The following is a 22,627-nucleotide window of genomic DNA, read 5'->3' as shown; positions in this document are numbered from 1 at the left end:
AAAAATATGAGCAGATTGACTATAAAACCATGTATCAAGCATCAGGCAGCCACAGAACCTGATCACCCTGCCTGTCCATTGTCATCTGTTCAGCTTCTACTAACAAACTCCAGTGTTCACTAATGTCACATGCTGACATTTTCACTCTGAGCGTATTCCAGCGCACCATTGTTTAACGAGTCACGGTTTATTAAAATATTAATCACATTACAGAAATACCAACCACTTTCCTCCTACAAGTGCTGCAGGCTGGACCATCCATACAGTACACTGTACGTGATCGCTGTGCCTCCCTGAGCCAACGCACGAGTGTCCACCAGCACTCGAGCAATGCAGTGTCATCTTGGATGCCGCTGTGGTAGATAACATATGATAAAGTGAGCTCTGTGGTGGCCCAGTGTGCTAGAAAATGTGATAAAGTGTCCTCTAGGTGCCCCTTCATTGAAGGAAGCGCATGCAGCTGGTGTCCTCTTTATCTTTTTGGGAAATTCTATATAATGTTGGAGCATATTAAGCACAATATAAACAGAGGCAGCTATTGTATTATTTGCTAATCTTGTGGCACCGTCTTGTAGAAGTGTTCACAACTTACACGTACAGTATATAAATAGGGTTGTGTTTTATCAAATTAGAACCAACTAATTGGCACACAGAAGACACAGGGTATTTTCCAGTATAGCAGTACAAGCTGGTTTCCATAGCAAAACTGTCTCTACATTTTTCCAGTCATTAAAAATATTCATGTGGGAGTGGAAAAACATCTCTACTACAACTTAATAATTGTTGTCACCACTGCTACACAAACTCAGTCACTCATTCTTACCTACCAGGAAAACCTGTATCTACCTGTACCTGTATTGCTCATTCTATTAATTAGTAACAAAAACATAACAATTCTGACAAAAATATTCCATTTCTGCCATATTCTTTTAAGATCTAAGTAAGATGTAAAAACGTTGGCAACTACAACTATTTGGTTAACATTAGAGAAAGGTCTTAGAGTATCCATTGGCATAAATGGAATACAGTATCCATAAATATATTGTTAGTAGTGTATAATCTGAAAATAAGAAGTTTTTGTTGTCTTAAAATGAGCCCTTTATATCTACAGTAAGAGAGGGTCCTCTTCTGCGGAGTCTGCCATGTTGAACCGCCATTTCTCTACAGTAGCCCAGAACAGACAAACCAAACACTAATCTAGATATGAACTTTTGCTTTTTATGTGAATTTTGCAGCCAGAGTTTTTCCTACATGATTAGTAGAAGAGGGTGAGATGTGGGAATGTATTTATTTGGTTGCAATCTGCAACTTCAATGGGCGCCACTAAATCCTACATAATGGACCTTTAAGGTTGGATGTGAACCACTGGGGTTGCTAGAGTCAAAGTCATACACTTTCCAGCCTAACCAGAGCATTTTAACAGTCATACAGGCAGTACAAGAGGTTACTTTTGACTAGTGCTGTGGTTGAGGCAAAGTCTGTCTCTACCTAACTTTGGATTTGCCTTTAAGACTCAATGAGCTGTGTGCAATTTGTCCAGGTGGTGAACCCGGCTCTTAACACCACTTTGACCAAAGGCCATGTGGCCTTGTGCTCGACCACAGGCCTCGCCAAACAACCCCCCCACCCCACACACCGACACCCGCACCCAGGTCTATGAAGCGTAATCTCCCCATCTGCTATGCCAAGCTCCTGTGGCCTGCAGTCATCAGTCCCCTTGAGTCAGCACTGATGTCCAAATGTATGTTCCTCCCTCCCCATCACCCTCTGTGTCCATCCCTCCCACAGTCAGGAGGGTAATAACAACAGCAACACTAGGGCACAAGCTGATTGTGCCAGTTTGTTATCTGACTCAGTCTTTTTGATACTGTTTGAACTGTCTTACTTTGTTGTTTGAGCATTACATCACAAACCCCTGAGAATGCATGTGCGTAACTTTGACTTATTGAATATTTTAGACTTAAACCAATTAAATCAAGGCACATGTATTATACTGTTATAACGCTTAAAGGTCCAGTGTGTTGGATTTAGGATACTTTGTTTACAGAATATAATATTAATTCAATATTATTAATATAACATTCATTGATTTACACTGACTCTACATAGGGACTTTCACGTATTTTGTTTGTTTCATAGCCACTGTAGTTGTAGGGCGAGCCACCAAATCCTACACAATGTTCCTTTAAAGTAGCTCCAGTCTGTATTTTTAGACTAACAATGTATCAAAGAAGAGTATGGGAACAGTGTGACAATGTGAAAGGGCTCATAGTGATGAACTTGCAGAGAATTATCAGTTGAATCTGCAGCTCCCCTCAGCTTTACGGAGCTCTGTAATGAATATTTCAGCTCATTGTTTAGCTGTCCAGCTGCAACTTTACTGTTTTCGTTCACTCTCATCGCTTTTAGCGTCGTTCTGAGCCGCAGCAGGCAGCTGTTTTTCTGAGAAGGATCCCCGAAAAACCACTGTACACCACCTGCTCGGATGCCAACAGCAGGCAGGCACAGTTAGAGACTCGCTGGTGAACATAGTGGAGCATTTAGCATCTAATGAGACAAATATTTCCCAAAGAGACCAAAAGCAGTGCTGAAAGGAGAGTTTACAGTATATTGGACTTACATTCTCCTGGTTGTCTCTGCTTTATGTTTCTGTGATAGCTGCAACCATGACAATATTCAACAGTGCACATGAACAGTGGCAGCAGCCTACAGTGTAGCCTCTTGTGTGGGCAAAATCTTTAGGAATCATCCTCTGGGGATTATGAATAGCCACAGCCTAGAGAAGTGTTGGATGGATGGATGTGTGTGGACATTCAGAGATACAAATACGCAGTTCTTTTCTTCTCCTTCTGTCCCTTTAACATCAACCATGTGTGTGAAAACAGCCTTTGGTGTGTGTCTGTGCGCAGGTGAAGTGTGACCAGTATTGGCCCAGTCGAGGCACAGAGACATATGGGATGATTCAGGTGACCATGCTGGACACTGTGGAGCTGGCTACATACAGTGTGCGCACATTCGCCCTCTATAAGGTAAGAACTGTATGTACTGTATAGTGTGCATGTGGAGAGTTACTGTTTGGTAGCAAAGCAAGTCTTAACTCAAAGAGAGCAGAGGACTTTGGAGGACTTTGGTGGTTTGTTGTGAAAGAACAAAAACAAGCTTGTTTCAGACACGCACAGTTTCATGTCTGAAGAAACACTCAGGTCGCTTCTACGTCAGTGTTAAGATGAAGATCTTAACTACAATCTGTAAAATTTCCATAACACTGAAGCCAGTCAGATGAACACAAAGGCTTCCGCAACAGCACAAGGTGAAACGTGCGAAGAAAGAGATTAGATGCACATCTTGTTCTGTCTTTGAAGATCCCTGTAATCTCTCTGTCATCTGTTACCCATGAAATCAGTTGAATAAATGAAAGCCAATTTTAACATTTTTGAGGAGATTCCTCTCAGATCAGATCAGTTTATCGGAACAATTTTCCCCTTGAGGTGTGACCGGACCAACAGAAGTTAAACCTCTGTATTCTGGAGTCTGTACTCTGAATGTCTGGCACAACACCGACTCCCCTCCCCATCAACATTCCTCTACGTCCCAGGCCTGAAAACTTCCTCTTCTTGGTGGTCCAAAAATGCCTGTGGTACAAACACTATCACTCCCCCAGTGCTCTGAGCCAATGACAGTATAAAGAATGGACAGAGGATGAATGATGTTACCCATAGGTTTCCGAAGCAGCATTTAAAAACTGAAAATATGGCTTCAGCCATGTTGGATGTACTGCTTCTTCTGTTTCCCAGCTAATCTTAATATCAGGATCATTAGCTAACAGCAGCTACAGTTCACATATCTACAGTATTAAATCACAGAGTTGATGTGGACCAGGGTGAATCCAGCAATGTGAGACGTTTCATGCCCAATGAGTGTTTGAAGAGAAGAAATGTGAAAATTGTCACCGTGCATATACTGAAAATTTGCCCTTCATAGCTCCAGGGGTGTATTTAGTCATTTGGGGGCCCAAGGCAAACCCAGTCATTGGGGCCCTCCACATTATCGTACTGCACTGACTTTTTTATTGTCACGTCCATCACTGTCTCATTCTGAGAATCAACGCATAAGACAGTGTTAATCTTGTACACGGTAACATAACATTACTAAATGCATTCCTACAAGTGCTGTATTTTAGTTATATTTTGACAAAAGGTGAGTAAATAATTTAGGCCACTTTGTCCTTCTTTCTGTCTGACAGCTTAAGTTGAATAATATTCATCACCAAACAAACACTTTGAATAAACTAAAAAGTGTGAATTTGAGAAAATTCTCCTATTTCCTGAGCTAGACAAAGTCCTTAAAATCTTTGTTGAGGATTATTATCTAACTAGTGAATCATCTCAACGCTTCTACTGTAATTGATAAGAACATTAATCAGCATTTAATATAGTTTACCATTTTGACCGCTTTAATACTCACATCTTCATGATGAAAAGTGCCACTTGTGGCACTCTTTTAAGCGTGCAAATTAAGACTAAAACAATAATAATTGCTTTAAATCGAAGAAACCTTTATTAATCCGTTTTTATGAGACATTTGGAAGCCCCAGGCAATTGCCTGTGTTTGCCTAATGGTAAGTTCACCCCTGTATAACAGTGTACGTAGTTCAGATTGTTACCATTGATCAAGAGCTCTTTATTCATGCTTTTGAGTGGTGCTCTGAAAGCATTTCTGATGTACGGTAATTGCATCATGAGACATTCTCACATGAATCAGTCTGACGACTTATCAGTTAATGAATGGAGTATAATTTGTGATGAATGTTTTAGTTGGTGGCTATGTAATCAAATCATGGAATCTTGAGTGTGTACAGGAAAACTTCATGTTCATGTGTACGTATGTGCTCTAACAGAATGGCTCAAGTGAGAAGAGAGAGGTTCGACAGTTCCAGTTTATGGCTTGGCCTGACCACGGAGTGCCTGAGTATCCCACCCCAACTCTGACCTTTCTACGCAGAGTCAAGGCTTGTAATCCTCCGGACACTGGACCCATGGTGGTCCACTGCAGGTAGGCTACTTCTAACATCAACACAAAGGCCTCTGTACGTCTCAAACAAAGTTTGTGTCAGACCTAACATAGTCTGAAACCATCTTTCCAACGGTGTCCAACAACTGGTGGAGCAACACCTTCAATCTTGGGCGGCTTTTTTGTAGGTTTTCGGAAGTTAGGCTCATCCACGGGTCATTTTGAGCATCCATTTTTAAAAAATTATACCACAGGGTAATGATATCAGGGAAATACTAGTCTCACGTGACCAGAACTATCTCCACACTAAGCAGATAGCAGAAGATATAGAAGACGGCAGCAGGTCCAGAATTCCAGCTGAAATTGTTCATTATTGCCTTATAGCCACGACCTACTTTCTGTGAGACAGAGTGGGATTACTAACATTGTCAAATGATGATCAAAGCAGGTAATCTCGACCTATTATGTTATGATATACATATTGTGTATAAACATTTTGCATCACCTTGTGAACCAACGTTCCCAATTGGTTTTAGTGGAAATAATGTTAAATAAGGAAAAAATAACTTACAAGCTAAGTTTTTTGCAAAAGTGAGTAATCAGTGCCAGTCCATTAACAACCGGAGCATTTTGAATTTTTGGATACACACACTGATAGATGCTGGAGTGACTTGCAAGTTGGAGACCTGTGAGTAAGCCAATAACAGCATCAAATGTGTCTGTATCAAATTTGTATTATAAATGCCTTTTAATTGAGGCAGTCAAAAGATTTGTGTCATTATCACCATTCATACAGTGCATTGTTTTGAGACAAAGACACAGAAAAGACAGAGAATTCTGGGAGGTGAATCAGGGAGGACATGACAGCAACCCGTCATTCAGTGTGGACACTTATTTGCTTTGAGATACGGTCAGATGATACATCACTACTTAGTTCAGGTAGCAGAGGAAAGAGAATAATGTTATTTACCCAGAACAATGTAGGAATGCTCGTACTTTGCTTTAACTGTTTGTTACTGACAGTTATCAAAGTCCTTTGATTATGCCAAAAGAGAATTGAGTCTTATCAAAGTCTTATTTGTACGTTGCACACAGCACACTCATGTTTACCAGCCCAGCTGGTCTGTGAAGTTTTATGCCAAACATATCAAAGCAACAAGAAAGGCAAAGATCTGAAAATACAGTCCACTTTGCTCTCGACACAGAGCTCCCTCCCTGCTGTCTGAGAAACCCTCACATCGCTGCTGTAGAGTAGTCAGGTCAGTGATGTTGCAATCAATACTGCGCGCCATAATGAAGGGCTGAGGCAATACACTTGTGTTTCACTACAGAACATGTGTCTGGCATTAAAAAAAGTTCTGTGTTATAATTATTTCAATAGAAATCCAGTTCGAGTTTAGCTCAAGCACAGTGATCACAGAGCATAGTCTGTTGTCTGTTGTTCTACCTGCATGAGCGTTTGCGATGGACAACACATATTTATGAATTTGAAAAAATGTCTGTACGTCAGCCTGTTGACATCAGGCTGGTGCAGAAACTTCCAAAAATCTTAAACTGTGAAATACACTGAAGTGAAAACATTGTTGTCACCAAGGCAACAACAAATGGGGATTCCAATAAAATTTGTCCTTGTGCTCCGTCAGTGCCGGTGTGGGCCGGACAGGCTGCTTCATCGTGATTGAAGCCATGCTGGAGAGGATGAAGCACGAGAAGTCTGTGGACATTTATGGTCACGTCACATGCATGCGGGCTCAGAGGAACTACATGGTGCAGACAGAGGATCAGTACATATTCATCCACGAGGCACTGCTGGAAGCTGCGACGTGTGGCAACACAGAAGTCCCTGCCCGAAACCTGTACGCCCACATCCAGAAGCTCACCCAGATCCCTCCTGGAGAGACTGTCACCTCCATGGAACTGGAGTTCAAAGTAGGTGCCTCTTGTTTTTGATGATTTCAGTTGGAGGGCATGGTGAGTTTGTGCAGCTGGATATCAGTTTTGAGGGACACTACAATCACATATCTGGCTTGATTCAATGTGGCACTATGGAAAAATAAAATAAAAATCAACATAGCGTAGTAAAGAATAATGAATTCTGAAGCTAACTGGAAAACAACCTGAGAAAAGGTGTATTGTGACAATGTTCCTTCTCTTGTCAAAACCCTTATGCCACCCACACACATACTGTAAATTCACACTATTTTTATCAACAACTAACTGAGGAAACAAGTTACTACAAGAGTTTTTTAAGAGAGAACTTTTCATTTAAATTATTCAGAAAATGAAATGATGTGTTTTTGTGTGTCCGTCTTCCCGGTAGCCTCAGTGGCGTCAGATTATTCGAATTACAGAAGTTTTCCACAGCAGACATTCTGATTCATCTTACCAGGAAGGGCACATGTGGTACTAATGGAAAAGGTGAACAAAAGCACACGAACGCTAGGTGCTGGACTCCTGGAGTCCACACACTAAATGATGCTCCCATGAATATTTATTGATGCACTACCGTGTGACAGAGAGTGTGCAGATTTGTTTTCACGGGCGGTACCAACAAGTTTGATGATGCTCCATTAACAGCAGTTAATGCAATGCAGCAATTGATTGATTGAGTTTGTGTTATTAGTAACATTTGTGTTTGACAAGTCAGTAAAGGTGTGATACAGACGTTTACTGAAACCCACAGAGACAAGAAGCCTCTTTCTCCAGATATATTTTTAGTGTGATTAAATGCAGTTTTTTGTTCAGGACCGCAACAACTACAATAACACTCTACAGGAACTGAAAGTCAGGATACCTCAGCCGCTGACTATTTGTTTTTTAATGGACTTTACAAGTCTTCAACTTCATTGAAGTACAAATAAGTTTAGCTGCATCCTTTCGCTGTGTGATGCAAGGCTGTGTAGAAGAAGGATTTTCATCTTCAGAGGGATACAACAGCATAACTTCTGAGCTTCAGCTGGCAGGCAGGAGGAGAGGCAGAGTCACAGGGTGAAGGAGAAGAGGGGCCGGGACAAACTACTGTCTGACACATACTGTCCAACCAGGTTAGCTGGTTTAACATAGGGTGAGGTACAGCACTGCACCATCCTCAACTGCACCAAGCGGGATCGCAGTGATTTAACCAGCCCCCTGTCTGGGTGGTGTTAGAGAGGGGCTGGGATGCAACCCAAATTATTCTGCTTGTTCAAGCAAGCAGGACGGCTGTAAATCTGCACAGAGCATAATTAGGTTTTCATCCTCAGCTCACTACAAATTTCTTTTACAAGCTCTTCTCAAATTGACATTTGCCCTTGCAGTGCAAAGGAATCACTTTAAGTCCAGTCAGCAAAGCTAGCCCACCCAAAAAGAAAAATTCCCTTTCTTTCAAAAATGTTATTTTCCTCGGTTTGATATGCATTTGCATGTTTTTTTTTTTCGGGCCTTTTCAACGTCTTCAGGGTGAGTTTTAACACACCTACACGTCTATCTACTCACACATCTTTTATTTGAAGTCAGAGAACAAAGAGGATCAGCTCAAAGTGCATCATTCTTATGCATCAATAAGAGTGCGAGCTCCCTGTGCCCTTTAACAACCTTGTTCACACACCACATCCCTAACCATGACTGGTTGTATTAGCACTTTAAAAGACCGCAGGCGGACAGTGGAGCCGGTGGGTGCAGTAGTGACGCTGCAGTGCAGTCCCCTCTGGGCTGAGGATCAGGTTTCTGAGCAGCATCACAGACAGAAATCACAGTGTCCTCCTCTATGTCCGCCTCCGCAGAAACTGGCCAACTCTAAAGCACATACCTCAAGATTCATCAGTGCCAACCTGCCGTGTAACAAATTCAAGAACCGTCTGGTGAACATCATGCCTTTCGAGTCCACCCGTGTCTGCCTGCAGCCAATCAGAGGGGTGGAGGGCTCAGACTACATCAACGCCAGCTTCATTGACGGATACAGGTGAGTGCACAGAAATCGCTTCACTGCAGAAGTTTGGAGCGCAGATAGAGGAGGTGTAGGCAAAAGCATAGCCTAGGGATGGTCGAACTGTTTCAAAACCGGATGTGCTCCACAGCTGGCGCTCTAATGAGTGTGGAGGTGGAGACCTTATCTCTGGCATCTGACAGCACGAAATTACAGGCTGACATAGAGTCCAGTGTATCACTGCCTACTATCTTTTTGTTGTGGCAGTAGTCAAAATAAATTGGTCTTATTGACAGGTCTGTTAATACTTTTTTCTTTTCTCTTGTGTATGCATAACCCCTTTGAAAGGTGGCATGTCAGAGAAATGAGCTCCTCATCCTCGTCTGTGCCCAAGACTTTCTTTACTGATTGACCTCAGGACACAGTCGACACAGTGAAATAATGATTTGATCACAGCACAAAACACATTACAACCCAAAATAGTATTAACCGATTTATTTGGAATTACTCTTTTTAACTTTCTGTCTAAGAGTGAGTTGTTCAGATGGATCTCAGTCTCATGTCAGTGTTAAATACAGAGCTGGAAGTACATTGTTAGTCAGCTTATCTGAAAGACTGAAAGCAGGGGGAAACAGCTTTCTTGGCATTGTCCAAAAGTTCAAAAGTAAGCGGATAAGGCTCCCCTCAGTCCAGTCCAAGTGTCCTGGAAGCAAGATACCAAATCCCAAATTGTTCCAGATGGTGGTGACCAGTGACAGCATAAAGACTGCACAGAGCATGAGTGATGTCACCCACAGGTTTCCAAAGCGCTGTATTGAAGCCAGAAATATGTGATGCTGGCTGCAACCATGTTGGATGTACTTCTTCTTCAGTCTCCCAGCTAATCCAAATATTTGCAAAGATCATTGTCTTGAGGCGGGCCTGAATGACGCCTGGGTGCTCTAATAAACCATCTGTAAAGGCACTTACCTGTCAATCAAAGCGGCAACACTATTAATTATGCATTTTATGCAAGCCTTAATATCATTTGAACGGGTGAGTCATGAACGGGGAAATTAGCTATAGAGACCAAAACAGTTTTTTGTACCAGGCTGTAAACATGTTTATCTCTGCTGTGAAGTTGAACATTTTAATACGCCGGCTTATGGGGGTTAAAATGTCCTGTTGCCAGCTTCAAGTGGCCGCTCAAGGAATTACAGTTTTTAGCACTTCCATGTTTTCCAGCATTGGAGGTTGCTGCTTGGTTGTGACGTTGGTGTGTGCGTGAGTGTTTGGTAGACTAGAAAGGCACTATCATGTTCACATGTTGTTATTTGTTGCACTTTTCATGTGTGTAATGAACCAGAGAAGTTCAAACTCCACACGGCTGACCCGTCACAGCGTGAAGTGTGTGTGCGAGTGTCACATTTGCACACTGATGAAGGATGCTGGCAGCTTCAGAAGTTTCACCACACACAGTTCGTTCCCGTAGAGTAACAGATTGTTTTGTTGGGACTATTTTCAGTGGCGGTTTAATCCACATTTGGTGCTCTTGTGAGTATTTGGAGCAGCGGGACTCGAAATGAACTACAGTGTGTGTGTGCGTGTTCATGGTACTGGAGGAAAATGTTACCCAGTGCAACAGTGTGACTCACTGATGTGTTTTTAATACAACAATGGAGCTCTATGGCACAGAGCAATAACACACACAGTAGTTGGTAATGGGGTATTGTTGGTTTGCTTCTATTGGGCGCATAAGATTTGTTGACAAGAATAAAAATATATATTGTAGAATATCACCAGACACATCCGGTAAATCTATAAATCAACACAAGCATTTAGAAAATCCAGATAATTATCTGTCAATATACATAAAATACATGTAGTGACATTTGAATAGCTAAAATTGTCTGTCACTAACTTTCTACGAAGCAGTCCTTCAACATTTAATCGCCTTTTATAGCGAGTGATCATTTAAAACAGCTTTAGTATCACAGCCACACACACTGCATTAGATGTCAGCACTCATACTGTCGCAGGCCTCTTAGAAAAACACATCTTTTATGAAAGTGTAAACACTAATTGGATACTTTTCAGTGCACTGGCAGAGTGTGCTAATGAATCAGGACTTTCCCTTTTTACTTCCAGCGAGGGCGGGTGTATCTTATTCTCGGCTGTCAGCACCTAATGAAGTCCCCCGGGCACCCCTCACCTAAGGGAGGATGGGGAAGGAGGCAGGGGTGTCCTGTAATTCCTCTCTAATTCCTGTTGCGGTAATTAAGAGTGGAGTGAAATACGGAGAGCTCGGGCACTCTCTGAGTTCAGCCATTAAAGCGCACAGTGTGGATTAGGACAGATTAGGGTGAGGAGATAGACATGATTATGAAGATTAGTGGAGGTGTCCAGTGACCTCTGAGTATATCAGCTGTAGTCATTCAGCTCAAGTCTGTCCATGGTGATGAAAGATAGAAAATCAGACGGCAGGCTTACACCACTATATCATTCCTTCTACATTAGACTCCCACTTAAACCACTTATTGTCCTTTAATAGCACTCAGTTACAATAACTGTGTAACTGTTAACTGACTAATATTAAAGACAACATCTATTATGACTCTATTATCTGCTACAACTTGCTTATATTTGTTGGTTCAGCCAATGTTTGTATGTTCTCAGTTTATCCAGATTCTCAAAACCAGTACCTGGGATAAGCTAAACCTACATAGGTCCACCTGGAATGTTGTTAATAGTTTGTCTTTGCGCAGGAAAACTGCGTGCACATGACTCCAATATATACAGTAGGTCGATGTTGAAGCAGGAAGCTGCTCCAGACCTGCAAAATGTTGGTGGAGGAAAGGTGGAGAACGACTCCTGCTGCTAGTGTGCCAACAGGAAGCCATTATCTCAAAAACTGGTCCAAACCAAGCAACGATGGGAAATAAGGCTAGTGCCAAAAACTGTAATACCTCGAGCGGCCACTTGAGGCTGGTTACAGAACATTTCAACCTCCATAAGCGCCCGTATTAAAGTGCCCTACTTTGATGGACAGGCGGGTGTTTGGTTACAGATGGCTTGTTTGAACACCCAGGTGTCATTGGACCTGCTTTAGGTCCACTGATGATTAATGTCTTTGCTGATTTTTAGATTAGCCGGGAGAGAAAAGAGTCTCCCCGTGGGTGACATAGTGTCTTTTTATTGTCATTCGTCCAGGCCCATCACATTTCCTTTGGCATCGTTGTAGTGTTCTTAGATATCATCAATTTACTTTATGACTACAAAGTTATGATTAATTGTGTCCAAAAAAGGGAAAATAAACACTTACGTTGTATCAAAGCAGAATTACATTTTCAAGATCCAAGATTTAATCTAGACGTAAGTTATTATGTTATCTGTGTCCACTTGTGTGGTCTACTTGTGCAGTGAGTAGAATGTGTTCCAGGATTGATTTCCTGCTCCTTCTGTCCACATGCTGAAGCATCCTTGAGCAACACATTGAACCTCGAGTTGCCCCTGATGGGCAGGCCAGCAGCTTGTAAACTGTAAAGTGTTTGTCCATTGAGGTAGAAAATCACAAGTGCAGTCTACTTACTGTTTCACTCATTCCTTCATCACCATGAACACATACATTGTAGTTTATTTTTGACTCAATGCGACATAACATCTTAATCTGGAGTGCTGAATGTAGATTAATCCGCCACTGAAAATAGTCCCCAACACGTGAACTATTTCCTTCGTCCACAGACAGGAGGAGACATTGTTAGTTTGGGTATTTTCACAGGATTTTCTTGACAAAAAACTAACTTTAGTTTCTTAAAACTGTTTAAAGTTCTGGGTGCTCATTAGCAGCCACTCGATTTGTTTGCTTGAATGCACAGAGGTCAGCAGTGACGCAGTTCTCGCATTCAGCCTCCCACATCTGCCCCTTAAAACACTGTTATGTGTGAGTGTGAGTCAGATTTCTCCTTCAAACTACTGGTCAGATGCCCTCTCATCATTCAGCAGTGCTGAGCCACAGCAGCTTGCAGGTAAAGTGACAACATGTTTGCTCTGAAGTTTATATTTGGTTGTTGTTTTATGGAGTATTCAGATAATAGTTCCGGTGCTTGTTGCACAGAAGTAAACCTGAGAGCAGGACAGAACAAGTGTGTCTCCACACACACACACACACAGGACAGAGCACTGATGTCTACAGGTAACACAAATACGAAGTGTGTGTGTTGCTCTGGCTCTCTGGCACCCCAGCTCAAGAATTACACCCCCTCCCCCCTATGCACGCTTCAACACTGCCCCCTCGTGGGCATGTCCTGTAACTACTGCAGTGGATCGCACTGAGCCTGGCTGAGCAGCTGGGAGGACATCTGTCATTTTAACAGTGTTGTTAAAAAGGGTCTGTGTTCAAGCAAAACCATTTAAATATCAGTGCATACAGTAGCAACAGCCGACTCATCAAATTTACTTTAAGGGGTGTGTGTAAAATGAAACATTTAACACCGGTTGTGGTTGTGGGATGTCATTGCCTGGAACTAGACGCTATTAAAGGACGAGTAGTGATGAGTAAATCCAGCTAAACTGAATAAACTCAATATTACTGCAAATCACATACTGTACGTTTATATAACAGTTATTATCAATAAATATTATTGGTAGATATTTAATTTAAGATGTTTGAGTGCCTCTTTTAAAATAACAAGCAATAGCTGAGAGATCTGATTTTATTTAACATTTTATTCTGATCTTCAGTTTATGTGTAGGATACAAAAACAGCTGGGCAATGTGGGCCGCTATACCTCTAGTACTGCCAAGCTGTTTTTGTTGTTGTTGTTGTTTTATAATATGTCTGTGGCATTCGCATAATTCCACTAATCAACAGGTGGCAGTAAAACACATAGTTAACATATATAGTATTTTAAAATGATTTAATTTAAGGTTGTTTTTGGGTATCGATTGCTGGTCCTTAGTACTCTTTTTATTTCATGTGTAAGCATGCAAATAAATAATAATAGGAAATAAATAAACTTTGAAATCTAAAGTCTGTGAATCCACCTGGATAGCCTCAGCTTCAGTTTTTCCAAAAGTTAATTCCAGCTCAACTTCTCCGCTGCACGTTGCTGTGTTCTTTCTCCAACAACCCCTGCATCCCACACCACTGCAGTCAAATGAATGTAAAAACCTACATTTTCCCTGGAGCGCCGGATCTGTCTGAATGCAGCCTAAGATATATTGCAGTGTGCCAGCAGAGGGAGAAACTGCTAATAATAAACATGGATGTAAATAAATACTGGATATAAGACACTTGTCTGAGGCTTTGACTGGCCTGTTTGGTGTTAGTCAAATCTGGCAGAGGGCAGAAGGAGACAATAGAGACAAACTAGTTCAACTGACCATGCATGTCTTCAAACTTAGTACCGGTATATCCAATCGCAGCCTGAGCAAAACAAATTTTCTGATGGCTGTTTATGGTTACATAAATGTGACTGGACACCATAATTTAGCACTGCATCATTATTTATCTGCTATCATGTATTTTTAGTAGAGTAAAATGGAATTCTCCAGCAGGAGCACAGCCAGGGCTGAAGATGAAGAAAGTTGAAATGGAATCCAGATAACAGCAGTGCTGCCAGAACCCCGAGGAGTAAACACAGACCTGTCTCTGTTCCAATTTACAGGCAGCAGAAAGCGTACATGGCCACCCAGGGCCCGTTAGCCGAAACCACAGAGGACTTCTGGAGGATGTTGTGGGAACACAACTCCACTATTGTAGTCATGCTCACCAAACTGCGCGAGATGGGACGGGTATGTGATGTCATGTCATTAACTATAAAACAGCATTACATCAAATGGACTAAAATGCAAGCTGTATGTGATATTAAACACATACAGCATTACACTGATTCACACAGGCAGAAGTACGTGTACACATCCCACATGTATGATACACAGATACATATGATTCTTTCTGACACTACATTTATCTCCACAAATATTCTGTTGTTTGTTTTTCCACAAGTTTCATAATTATACTGCTCAAAAAGTCACATATCCTGATTACATGCAGCTCGTGTTGTGATGCATGTCCTCTTTTACATTCTTCAGGAAAAGTGCCATCAGTACTGGCCTGCCGAGCGCTCTGCACGCTACCAGTACTTTGTTGTGGACCCCATGGCTGAGTACAACATGCCTCAGTACATCCTGAGAGAGTTCAAAGTCACAGACGCCAGGGTAGGTTTTCTTCCTCTATTTTTGTTAGGGAGTACGTTTGCACTGGCAGAGTTTCATGTTCATTGAATGCAGACGTTTCTTTTTCCAGCTGTGTCTGTTTAGTATTTTGTGAATTTCAGTGCATTTTAGCAGGAGGATTTGGACTTTGCTCTGCCCACACAGGGCACAGAGTTCACTGCTTGGGAAGTAGAAAAGGCGATTTGACTGCCAGGTCTGCTGCATCTTTTGATGATGCACAGTCCGCTTCCACAAATTTATACCAAAAATGTTCTACTATGCTCTGTGCACCTGTGATATGCTTGGGGCTTTGCTTAAGAAAAAACAAACAAACAAAAAAAACAGACTTTCTGTAGTCTCCCACTTTGGGATTTGAAATTTCAGACTCCATGTAGAAGCATCACAGAAACTTCACTGTGGTAGACTCCATTACTCCCCCTGCTTTACATGGATCTGATCCAGCAGCACTGAGAAAGTACAGTCAGAGCTGCACCAAATTTCACCAGGATTGTGTTTATAGCAACCGATAATGTAATAAAGTCCAATAATGTAATACCAGTAATATCAATAACGTAATTATTTGGGCCATTTTAAATGTAATAAAGCCAAAAACGTAATATCATGCCAATAATGTAATAAGGTTTTTGAGCCAATAATGTAATAAGTTATCAGGTTATTGGCGTAGCATTAAAATACTTGTTATCCGATAATGTAATAATACATAAACAGGACTGCATTTCTTGGAAATAAAAGATTATTTTGCAGTTTTTTTGCAGTTTGCTCATCAAAAATAGATATAGTGGATGGCATAGTTGTCAAATCCGGAATCGATTGCTATGACTTTTCTAAGCGTTTCGCCAAACGGTTTGCCGATAAATCACCAAAAACCACGGCAAAAAAATTAATGGGTGTGTATTGGAAGAATGTTTGAGAGCTAGAGTGCGTGACGTCATCACTAGAGTGGAGAGGGAGAGAAAAATTTGTCGAAAAATAAATTGTAAACTGCAATTGAGGCCGCAAATGCCACTCTACAGACATGGTTACCACTCAAAACGTAGGAAAATTGGAGGCAGTCGCAGTGATAACACTGCTGAAGCTGTCATTTTTATAGGCAGTCGCAGTGATAACACTGCTGAAGCTGTCATTTTTATAGTTTTAGGGTCAGACACAAAGATGCGCCAGCAACACGCATCTACTGCCCAATCTACTCCCATGTTAATTTGAGAAGAGAAATTTCCAAAAGCAGCAGGGAGCACCTGTTTTTTCTCTAACTCCCGAGGCCAAAGTTTTATACAATTTTAGCCTGAAAATCGGCAGACAGACAAGACAAACACGCATGCACACACACACACACACACACACACACAGACAAGACAAAAGTCTTTCAAAATAAGAGCCCTTTCAAAATAAGAGCCCATTAAAAAGGCAATGATGACACAGCTTGTTGTACTAATACTGAATTTGCTGAGCAGTGTCAATAATAATGTATGGGGGTGACAGGGCCAGAGTCAGGCACACTCAAAATTTCTTTAGAGATTTTTCGTTTTTGTTTAGACTATTGTTTATTTGCTTAGCTATGTAAATACACAATTTCACGTATGGAGGAATATTATTTCATTCATTACTGTGAAGTGTATACAGTACTTAGATCACTTAGTGGAATCTGCTAGAATTCAGGAAGAGGACAGTGGTCATGTGACCTGCATGTGTTTGCTCAGTGTAAGATGAAAAAGTCTAATCAGTCTAGTTATTACTAAGTTATTACATTATTGGCATGTTATTATGTTATTGGTTTCATTTTTCATGTTATCGGCAGGTATTACATTATTGGATGCTATTACATTATTGGTTGTTATAGTGTTCTTTTCTTACAAACACATTTATCATCAGTATGGATGAAAAGGAGCCATAATCATATTAAAGTTGTACACAAAAGAACTTCAATATGATCTCATTTAGACAGTGACCTGCCTTTTTCCCCGCCACAGTCAAAGTAGAAGAAGGTAGATAAGAGAGATTATCATATTTTAAAGGTCTTTATACTTGCTGATCAGAGCAGATCCAGGTCACACAAATATCTCACAGCTGAACACTGGAAAACAAAAGCTAACTTGGGAAAATACTTTATAAGGAGGAGTGAGAAACTACAGCCATAGAAAACTGCATACAGTATGCTTTTTCTTGGAAAGATCTAAGGTATAGCAGTACATAAGAAATACCAACAAAAGCATATTTTATCTTGGTGATCTTGTGGAACACAAGAAATACAGAGGAAATATCTGAGCATATTATACAAAAAGGACTAAAAGCACCAATCACATTTTGCTTTGAGTCACCGACACATGATTTCTCTTCTAGTTTTGACAAAAGATTGATGTAAAATTATGCTAATTGTTAGTAAAAATGCATTAACAAGGAGAAGAATGAGCCTGTGTGTTGGCTGGGCAACGTTTAAATGAATTAGCAGCGTTCGGTAATTTCTTGTGAGTTTTAAAGGCAGTGAGGAACACTAAATATGAATATAAATATGAATCTCTACTGCATCTAAACAGGAGTTGGCTGTACATTTGTGTGTGAGTAACTTACAATATGTGTCTCATCGTTTTCCTGTATGTTTCTAGGACGGCCAGTCGAGGACCATCAGGCAGTTTCAGTTCACTGACTGGCCAGAGCAAGGAGTGCCAAAAACTGGAGAGGGATTCATCGACTTCATCGGCCAAGTCCATAAAACAAAGGAGCAATTTGGACAAGACGGACCAATCACTGTGCACTGCAGGTGTGTGTGTGTGTGTGTGTGTGTGTGTGTGTGTTGTTGTTTAATTTTAATTGTAAAGGTTGACTTTGCTGCATGTAGAGTATGTATGTAGAGTATGTACAGATGGACTAAAGAGGTGGAGATGGACACTGAGGTAGAGGATCTTGGACAGTTTTCTGATCTTCTATCAAATTACTATTCAAATTTGTATACTGTATGTGTATGTGTATAGATGTGATGACCTTGATTATTTATCTAAAGAGTTTAATGATGCGTGTGTGTGTGTGTGTGGTGTGTGTGTGTGTGTGTGTGTGTGTGTGTGTGGTGTGTGTGTGTGTGTGTGTGTGTGTTTGCAGTGCTGGTGTTGGGCGGACTGGTGTGTTCATCACCCTGAGCATCGTCCTGGAGAGGATGAGGTACGAGGGAGTGGTCGACCTCTTCCAGACTGTCAAGACGCTCCGAACTCAGAGGCCAGCCATGGTGCAGACAGAGGTATGATACACAGAGACACAACGTTAAACTCAATATATGAAAACTCAGCTCTGCAGCACTTTGTGTGTCTGAATAGCTCAGAACGGACAAACTTACTTACTTACTCTATTAGGGATTTTTTTGTTTTTTTGTAGCCACTGCAGGTTCTCCTGCATGGGTGGAAGGGGTGGGTGAGGAGGCATTCAGTTGGTTATAACTCTGCTAGATGCCACACTGGATCTGATTCACTCTCACTGTCCTCTGAGTGCTGACTTGAGCCTCGCAGCAGGCAGCTGTTTTCATTGTAACACTCTACCTCTCTCTCTCTACCTGCTCAGCAGCAAACTGCAGACAGACACAGTGAGAGACCAAGTGGTGAACACAGTGGAGCATTTAGCAGCTACTGAGCCAGATATAATGTTGTTGGAAACCAAATCAGAGTTCAAACCCGAGTGAATATTCTACATTCATCGTATGGACACAATCCAAATAAATATTAATGTTGCTCTGTGGCTGCCGGATGTTTAAGTTAGCAACTGTTTGCTGACAAATTTGCCAAATCCCCTTAAAAGTTCAATATATCAGTGTTGTGTTCACAGCTTGTTTCTGCTGCCCTGATGAGGCTAAAAAAATACAATCACTTTTAAGTAAAAGTTACATTACTACATTTGTATGGAAGAATTATCCTATCTTTATTCAAGAGCGTAGATTTCCAGTTTGAGAGCATGATTTCTCCTTCTCGTGCTCAGATTTATTCTCCTCGTGTTCACATTTCGTGCTCGCACTCAGATTTCTGCTGCTTTCTTTCAAAACGTGTGCTTGGACACAAACATTTCACTCGCACTCAAATATGTCCTGTGTGCGCTCAGATCTAATGTGCTTGCAGTACAAGCACGTCCTCTCAGGTTTCAAGGATGTCCCTCCCTGAAGCTTAAAATAGTATTTGTTGAATGACAGGTTCCTCTCAACTTTCTGGAGGGTCTTTGCTTAGATAAGTGGCAAAAATCATCACAGCTTATTTTTCATTAGGCTATACCTTTTTAATCACGTAGCCTAGCCTATTCAGCCATCATCTCTTGTTAAACATTTCAATAAGAGAATCAACTGGTTACAGGATTCTATTACTGTAACAGTAACTTATTCATTTAAATTTAAAATCATAATATGACATGCAGCAAGAGTGCAGCAGCCGGGATGCTAACCGGTGTCCCGTGGTTTAAAATGCAATAGATAGCAATGTACTTAACCATTGGTCTATCATAACTCTGCTATGCTGCTAAGAGTATTTATAGTATATAAAATATATCCTGCTGATATAAAATTAGAAAAATCTAAACTACGATAACCCATTTTAGGATTATTAAGCTTAATTATACATAAATAAGCTGGCGTCTTAAATAGGTGACGATTCAAATAGCTGGATAATATGGTAAATTGGTGTATTGTAAGAGAGAAGCAGTTTTACAAACAGACCATTTACCCGCCCCTACGGAGCGCTCAGAAAGGGCGAAGGAACACACCCAAGGTTGGTCCACACTCTAGGTTGTCTCCCTATTGGCTGGTGATACACACTATTTTAAGCGCAGGGAGGGACATCATTAAGTCTGAGCAGACACTTCAACCTGAGAGGACGTTCTTGTTCTGAGTGCGAGCACATTAGATTTGAGAGCATAGACTTTAGATTTCAGAGCGCAGGATTTAGATCTGAGCGTGCACCGAAATATTTGAGTGCGAGCGAAATGTTTGTGTCCAAGAAGAAGAAATGTGAGCACAAGCATGTGATTTTTGAGTTCAAGCCCACATTTTGAAAGAAAGCAGCAGAAATCTGAGTGCGAGCACGAAATGTGAGCATGAGGAGAATAAATGTGAGCACGAGAAGGAGAAATCATGCTCTCAAACTAAAAATCTATTCTAAAATTTTGGACATTTATAATATTTTTACATTATGCAGCTGCTGCATCTCTTATTATTTATTATTTATTATTTATTACTGCTTTAGTTCTGGCTTCCCACTTACAAAATATTGTTTTTTTGTCACTAGGACCAGTACCAACTGTGCTACTGGGCTGCTCTGGAGTACCTGGGAAGCTTTGATCACTATGCAACATAACCCCACCCAGAAAGACACCCTCAGAAGAGTTCAGTGTCTCCTCTGAGCCATATCCACTCAGCTCCATCAGTCCCTGCGGCCTGATGAGGAGACTTCAAGGAGGACTTGATCAGGAGGTTACCACAGCAAGAAACAGGGGAGATGAGAGGAAAGAGGACGGGAGAGGACCGGGCGACCTCCTCCTGGACTGGTGCCATGATTCTGCCACAGACCCCCCACACCAAAACGTCCCGAGAAATCAACCCTCAAAGACTTGTAGACATGCCTCATTCTGATTCTTGACTGAATACTCTCGTCACTCCCCAATTTCTGCCTCCTCCTAATAGCAAAAACTATTTTTCAGCTATTTTTCATTTATATTCATCATTAATATGTTGTTATGAATGTTTAGAATTATTTTGTAATCACTTACACTGGTTATTATGTCTTAATGGGTCTCTTTTTTTTTAAATGTGCTTATCTTTTGTTTATTTTATTAGCACAAAGGACATGTATTTTCAACATGCTCTGAGTTATTAATACTGGAGAGCATATACTCACAGCTGCTAATTATTTTATTTTGTACCATAGATATAATATTCTAATGTTATCATTACTCCGTTGGTCTTATTGAGGGGGAATGTGGCTTTGACTTCCTGTCTTGACATTGACAGAATGATGATATCTACCAACAGATCAAAGTTTGTGAACCGCAGTATGAAATAAACTGATTGCTCTAAACACAAGATGATTCACAACTGCTAGCATGTACTGTAAGAGTTTCTTGTCAGTAATTGTTGACTAATTTTCCTTCAGAGATCTGGAAAGGTTACACACCCCCTTTTAATGTGGACTCAGGTAGACTTAAACACAGACAGGCCTGTTCTGGACAATTTTTGTAAAATGAGTGTGATGATGTGAAATGTAGATCACATGCTGCATGCATGAAAAAAAACAAAAACAACAATCCATTGTGACATCAGAGAAGATTCAGCACTGAAGTTTCATCTGATTGGTTTCATTGTCCAATTTTAAAGAATAAAGTCAGATTTATTCCATACACAATTCCAAGAACACACCAAAACAAACAGCATGTTAGTCTGTCTCTCGGTACTTTCGGACTTCCTCGTGTGCGGCTCTCAGCATCGAGCCCGCTCAGTTCAGTAATTGTCCCTTAACAGGTTGGCAGTGTGGTTTTATACAAGGTTGCTTAAACAGCAGTGATCTAGTGCGGATTTGTGGCAGCAGGACTGTGCGTGCGGGGCTGAGTCAAAATAAACTAAACAGTGTGTGTGTTCACGGTAATGAAAAACATTTTTTTTTTGAATATCCTCAGATTTGTCTTTTAAACAAACTTTAAATGCACAGTCCCTGGTTGTTTTTACAGCTAACACCATAAATCCTAAAACGTTTGACCTGTTTTAAACCTGACACAGTTCACAGCTGATTTTTAGAGCATTAACAGATGGAATATGATCTGAAAGTATGATGGGCCAGTTCAACACAATCACACAAAAAGACATATTTCCTCACTTACCCTTGTCTTGCTATCTGCCAAAGTTCCTTAAATTAGCTTAGCTGAACATGTGTCTAACTTCCTCTAACATGAAATCTGCTTCTCAGTGCTCATACTCATTTCACAAAATTTCCAGACATTGTGTTGATACAAAAATAGTCCAGTGTGCTACATTACATCATCGACCACATACTGTAAACTGCACATAACATGACTCTGACATCATCCGCCGGAGTGATTTGATGATCCTAACACATTTCAGACTTCCCCATTCATCTCACGACCTGCACCTTTCTGTTTGCATACATGGACAGGAGGACACAAGCAGATACACTGGATCCCCATTCATGATATATTATAGATCAACTATTTTATCACTGTGTTGCAGACGGACAGTAACTGAGAGAGAGCAGCATCAATGTTCAGTGGTGGATCTCTGTGGTTTTCACTGGATGAGATGACAAAGTAAGGTGGTGTTGGATGAATCACAGAGTAATGATGTAGGGTCCTATCTGTTGTATACATGATCTGTTTTCTATTTGTTAATAAAAAAAAATAAAAAAAAAAGCTGAGAAAATGTCTTGAAAACCTTGATGTTAATAAAGTTGAATAATTGGGTTTTTAATATAAAATTTGTGGATTTCTTTCACACCTCAGTCGTGTGCTGTGGGGTGACGCTCCGTGTTT

The 22,627-nt window shown here is 40.9% G+C and overlaps 1 protein-coding gene across 13 annotated transcripts in view; it reads left to right on the top strand.

Moving 5' to 3' along the window:
• ptprfa (protein tyrosine phosphatase receptor type Fa) overlaps positions 1-21,165 on the top strand; it is a 291,110-nt gene extending 269,945 nt beyond the window's left edge. For all 13 annotated transcript variants that reach the window (XM_027289990.1, XM_027289989.1, XM_027289987.1 and 10 more), the window contains 9 exons: positions 2,910-3,029; positions 4,898-5,052; positions 6,654-6,939; positions 8,772-8,950; positions 14,560-14,686; positions 14,987-15,112; positions 17,731-17,885; positions 18,221-18,356; positions 20,377-21,165. In XM_027289990.1, coding sequence (XP_027145791.1) covers positions 2,910-3,029; positions 4,898-5,052; positions 6,654-6,939; positions 8,772-8,950; positions 14,560-14,686; positions 14,987-15,112; positions 17,731-17,885; positions 18,221-18,356; positions 20,377-20,445 — 1,353 coding nt within the window. In that variant the 3' untranslated portion in view covers positions 20,446-21,165. The remainder of the gene's footprint in view (positions 1-2,909; positions 3,030-4,897; positions 5,053-6,653; positions 6,940-8,771; positions 8,951-14,559; positions 14,687-14,986; positions 15,113-17,730; positions 17,886-18,220; positions 18,357-20,376) is intronic.
• The last annotated feature ends 1,462 nt before the right edge of the window (positions 21,166-22,627 follow it).

This window comes from Larimichthys crocea, chromosome XVII (genome assembly GCF_000972845.2).
Source record: "Larimichthys crocea isolate SSNF chromosome XVII, L_crocea_2.0, whole genome shotgun sequence".
Lineage (NCBI taxonomy): Eukaryota > Metazoa > Chordata > Actinopteri > Sciaenidae > Larimichthys > Larimichthys crocea.
This window is presented reverse-complemented; position numbering and strand designations above follow the sequence as displayed.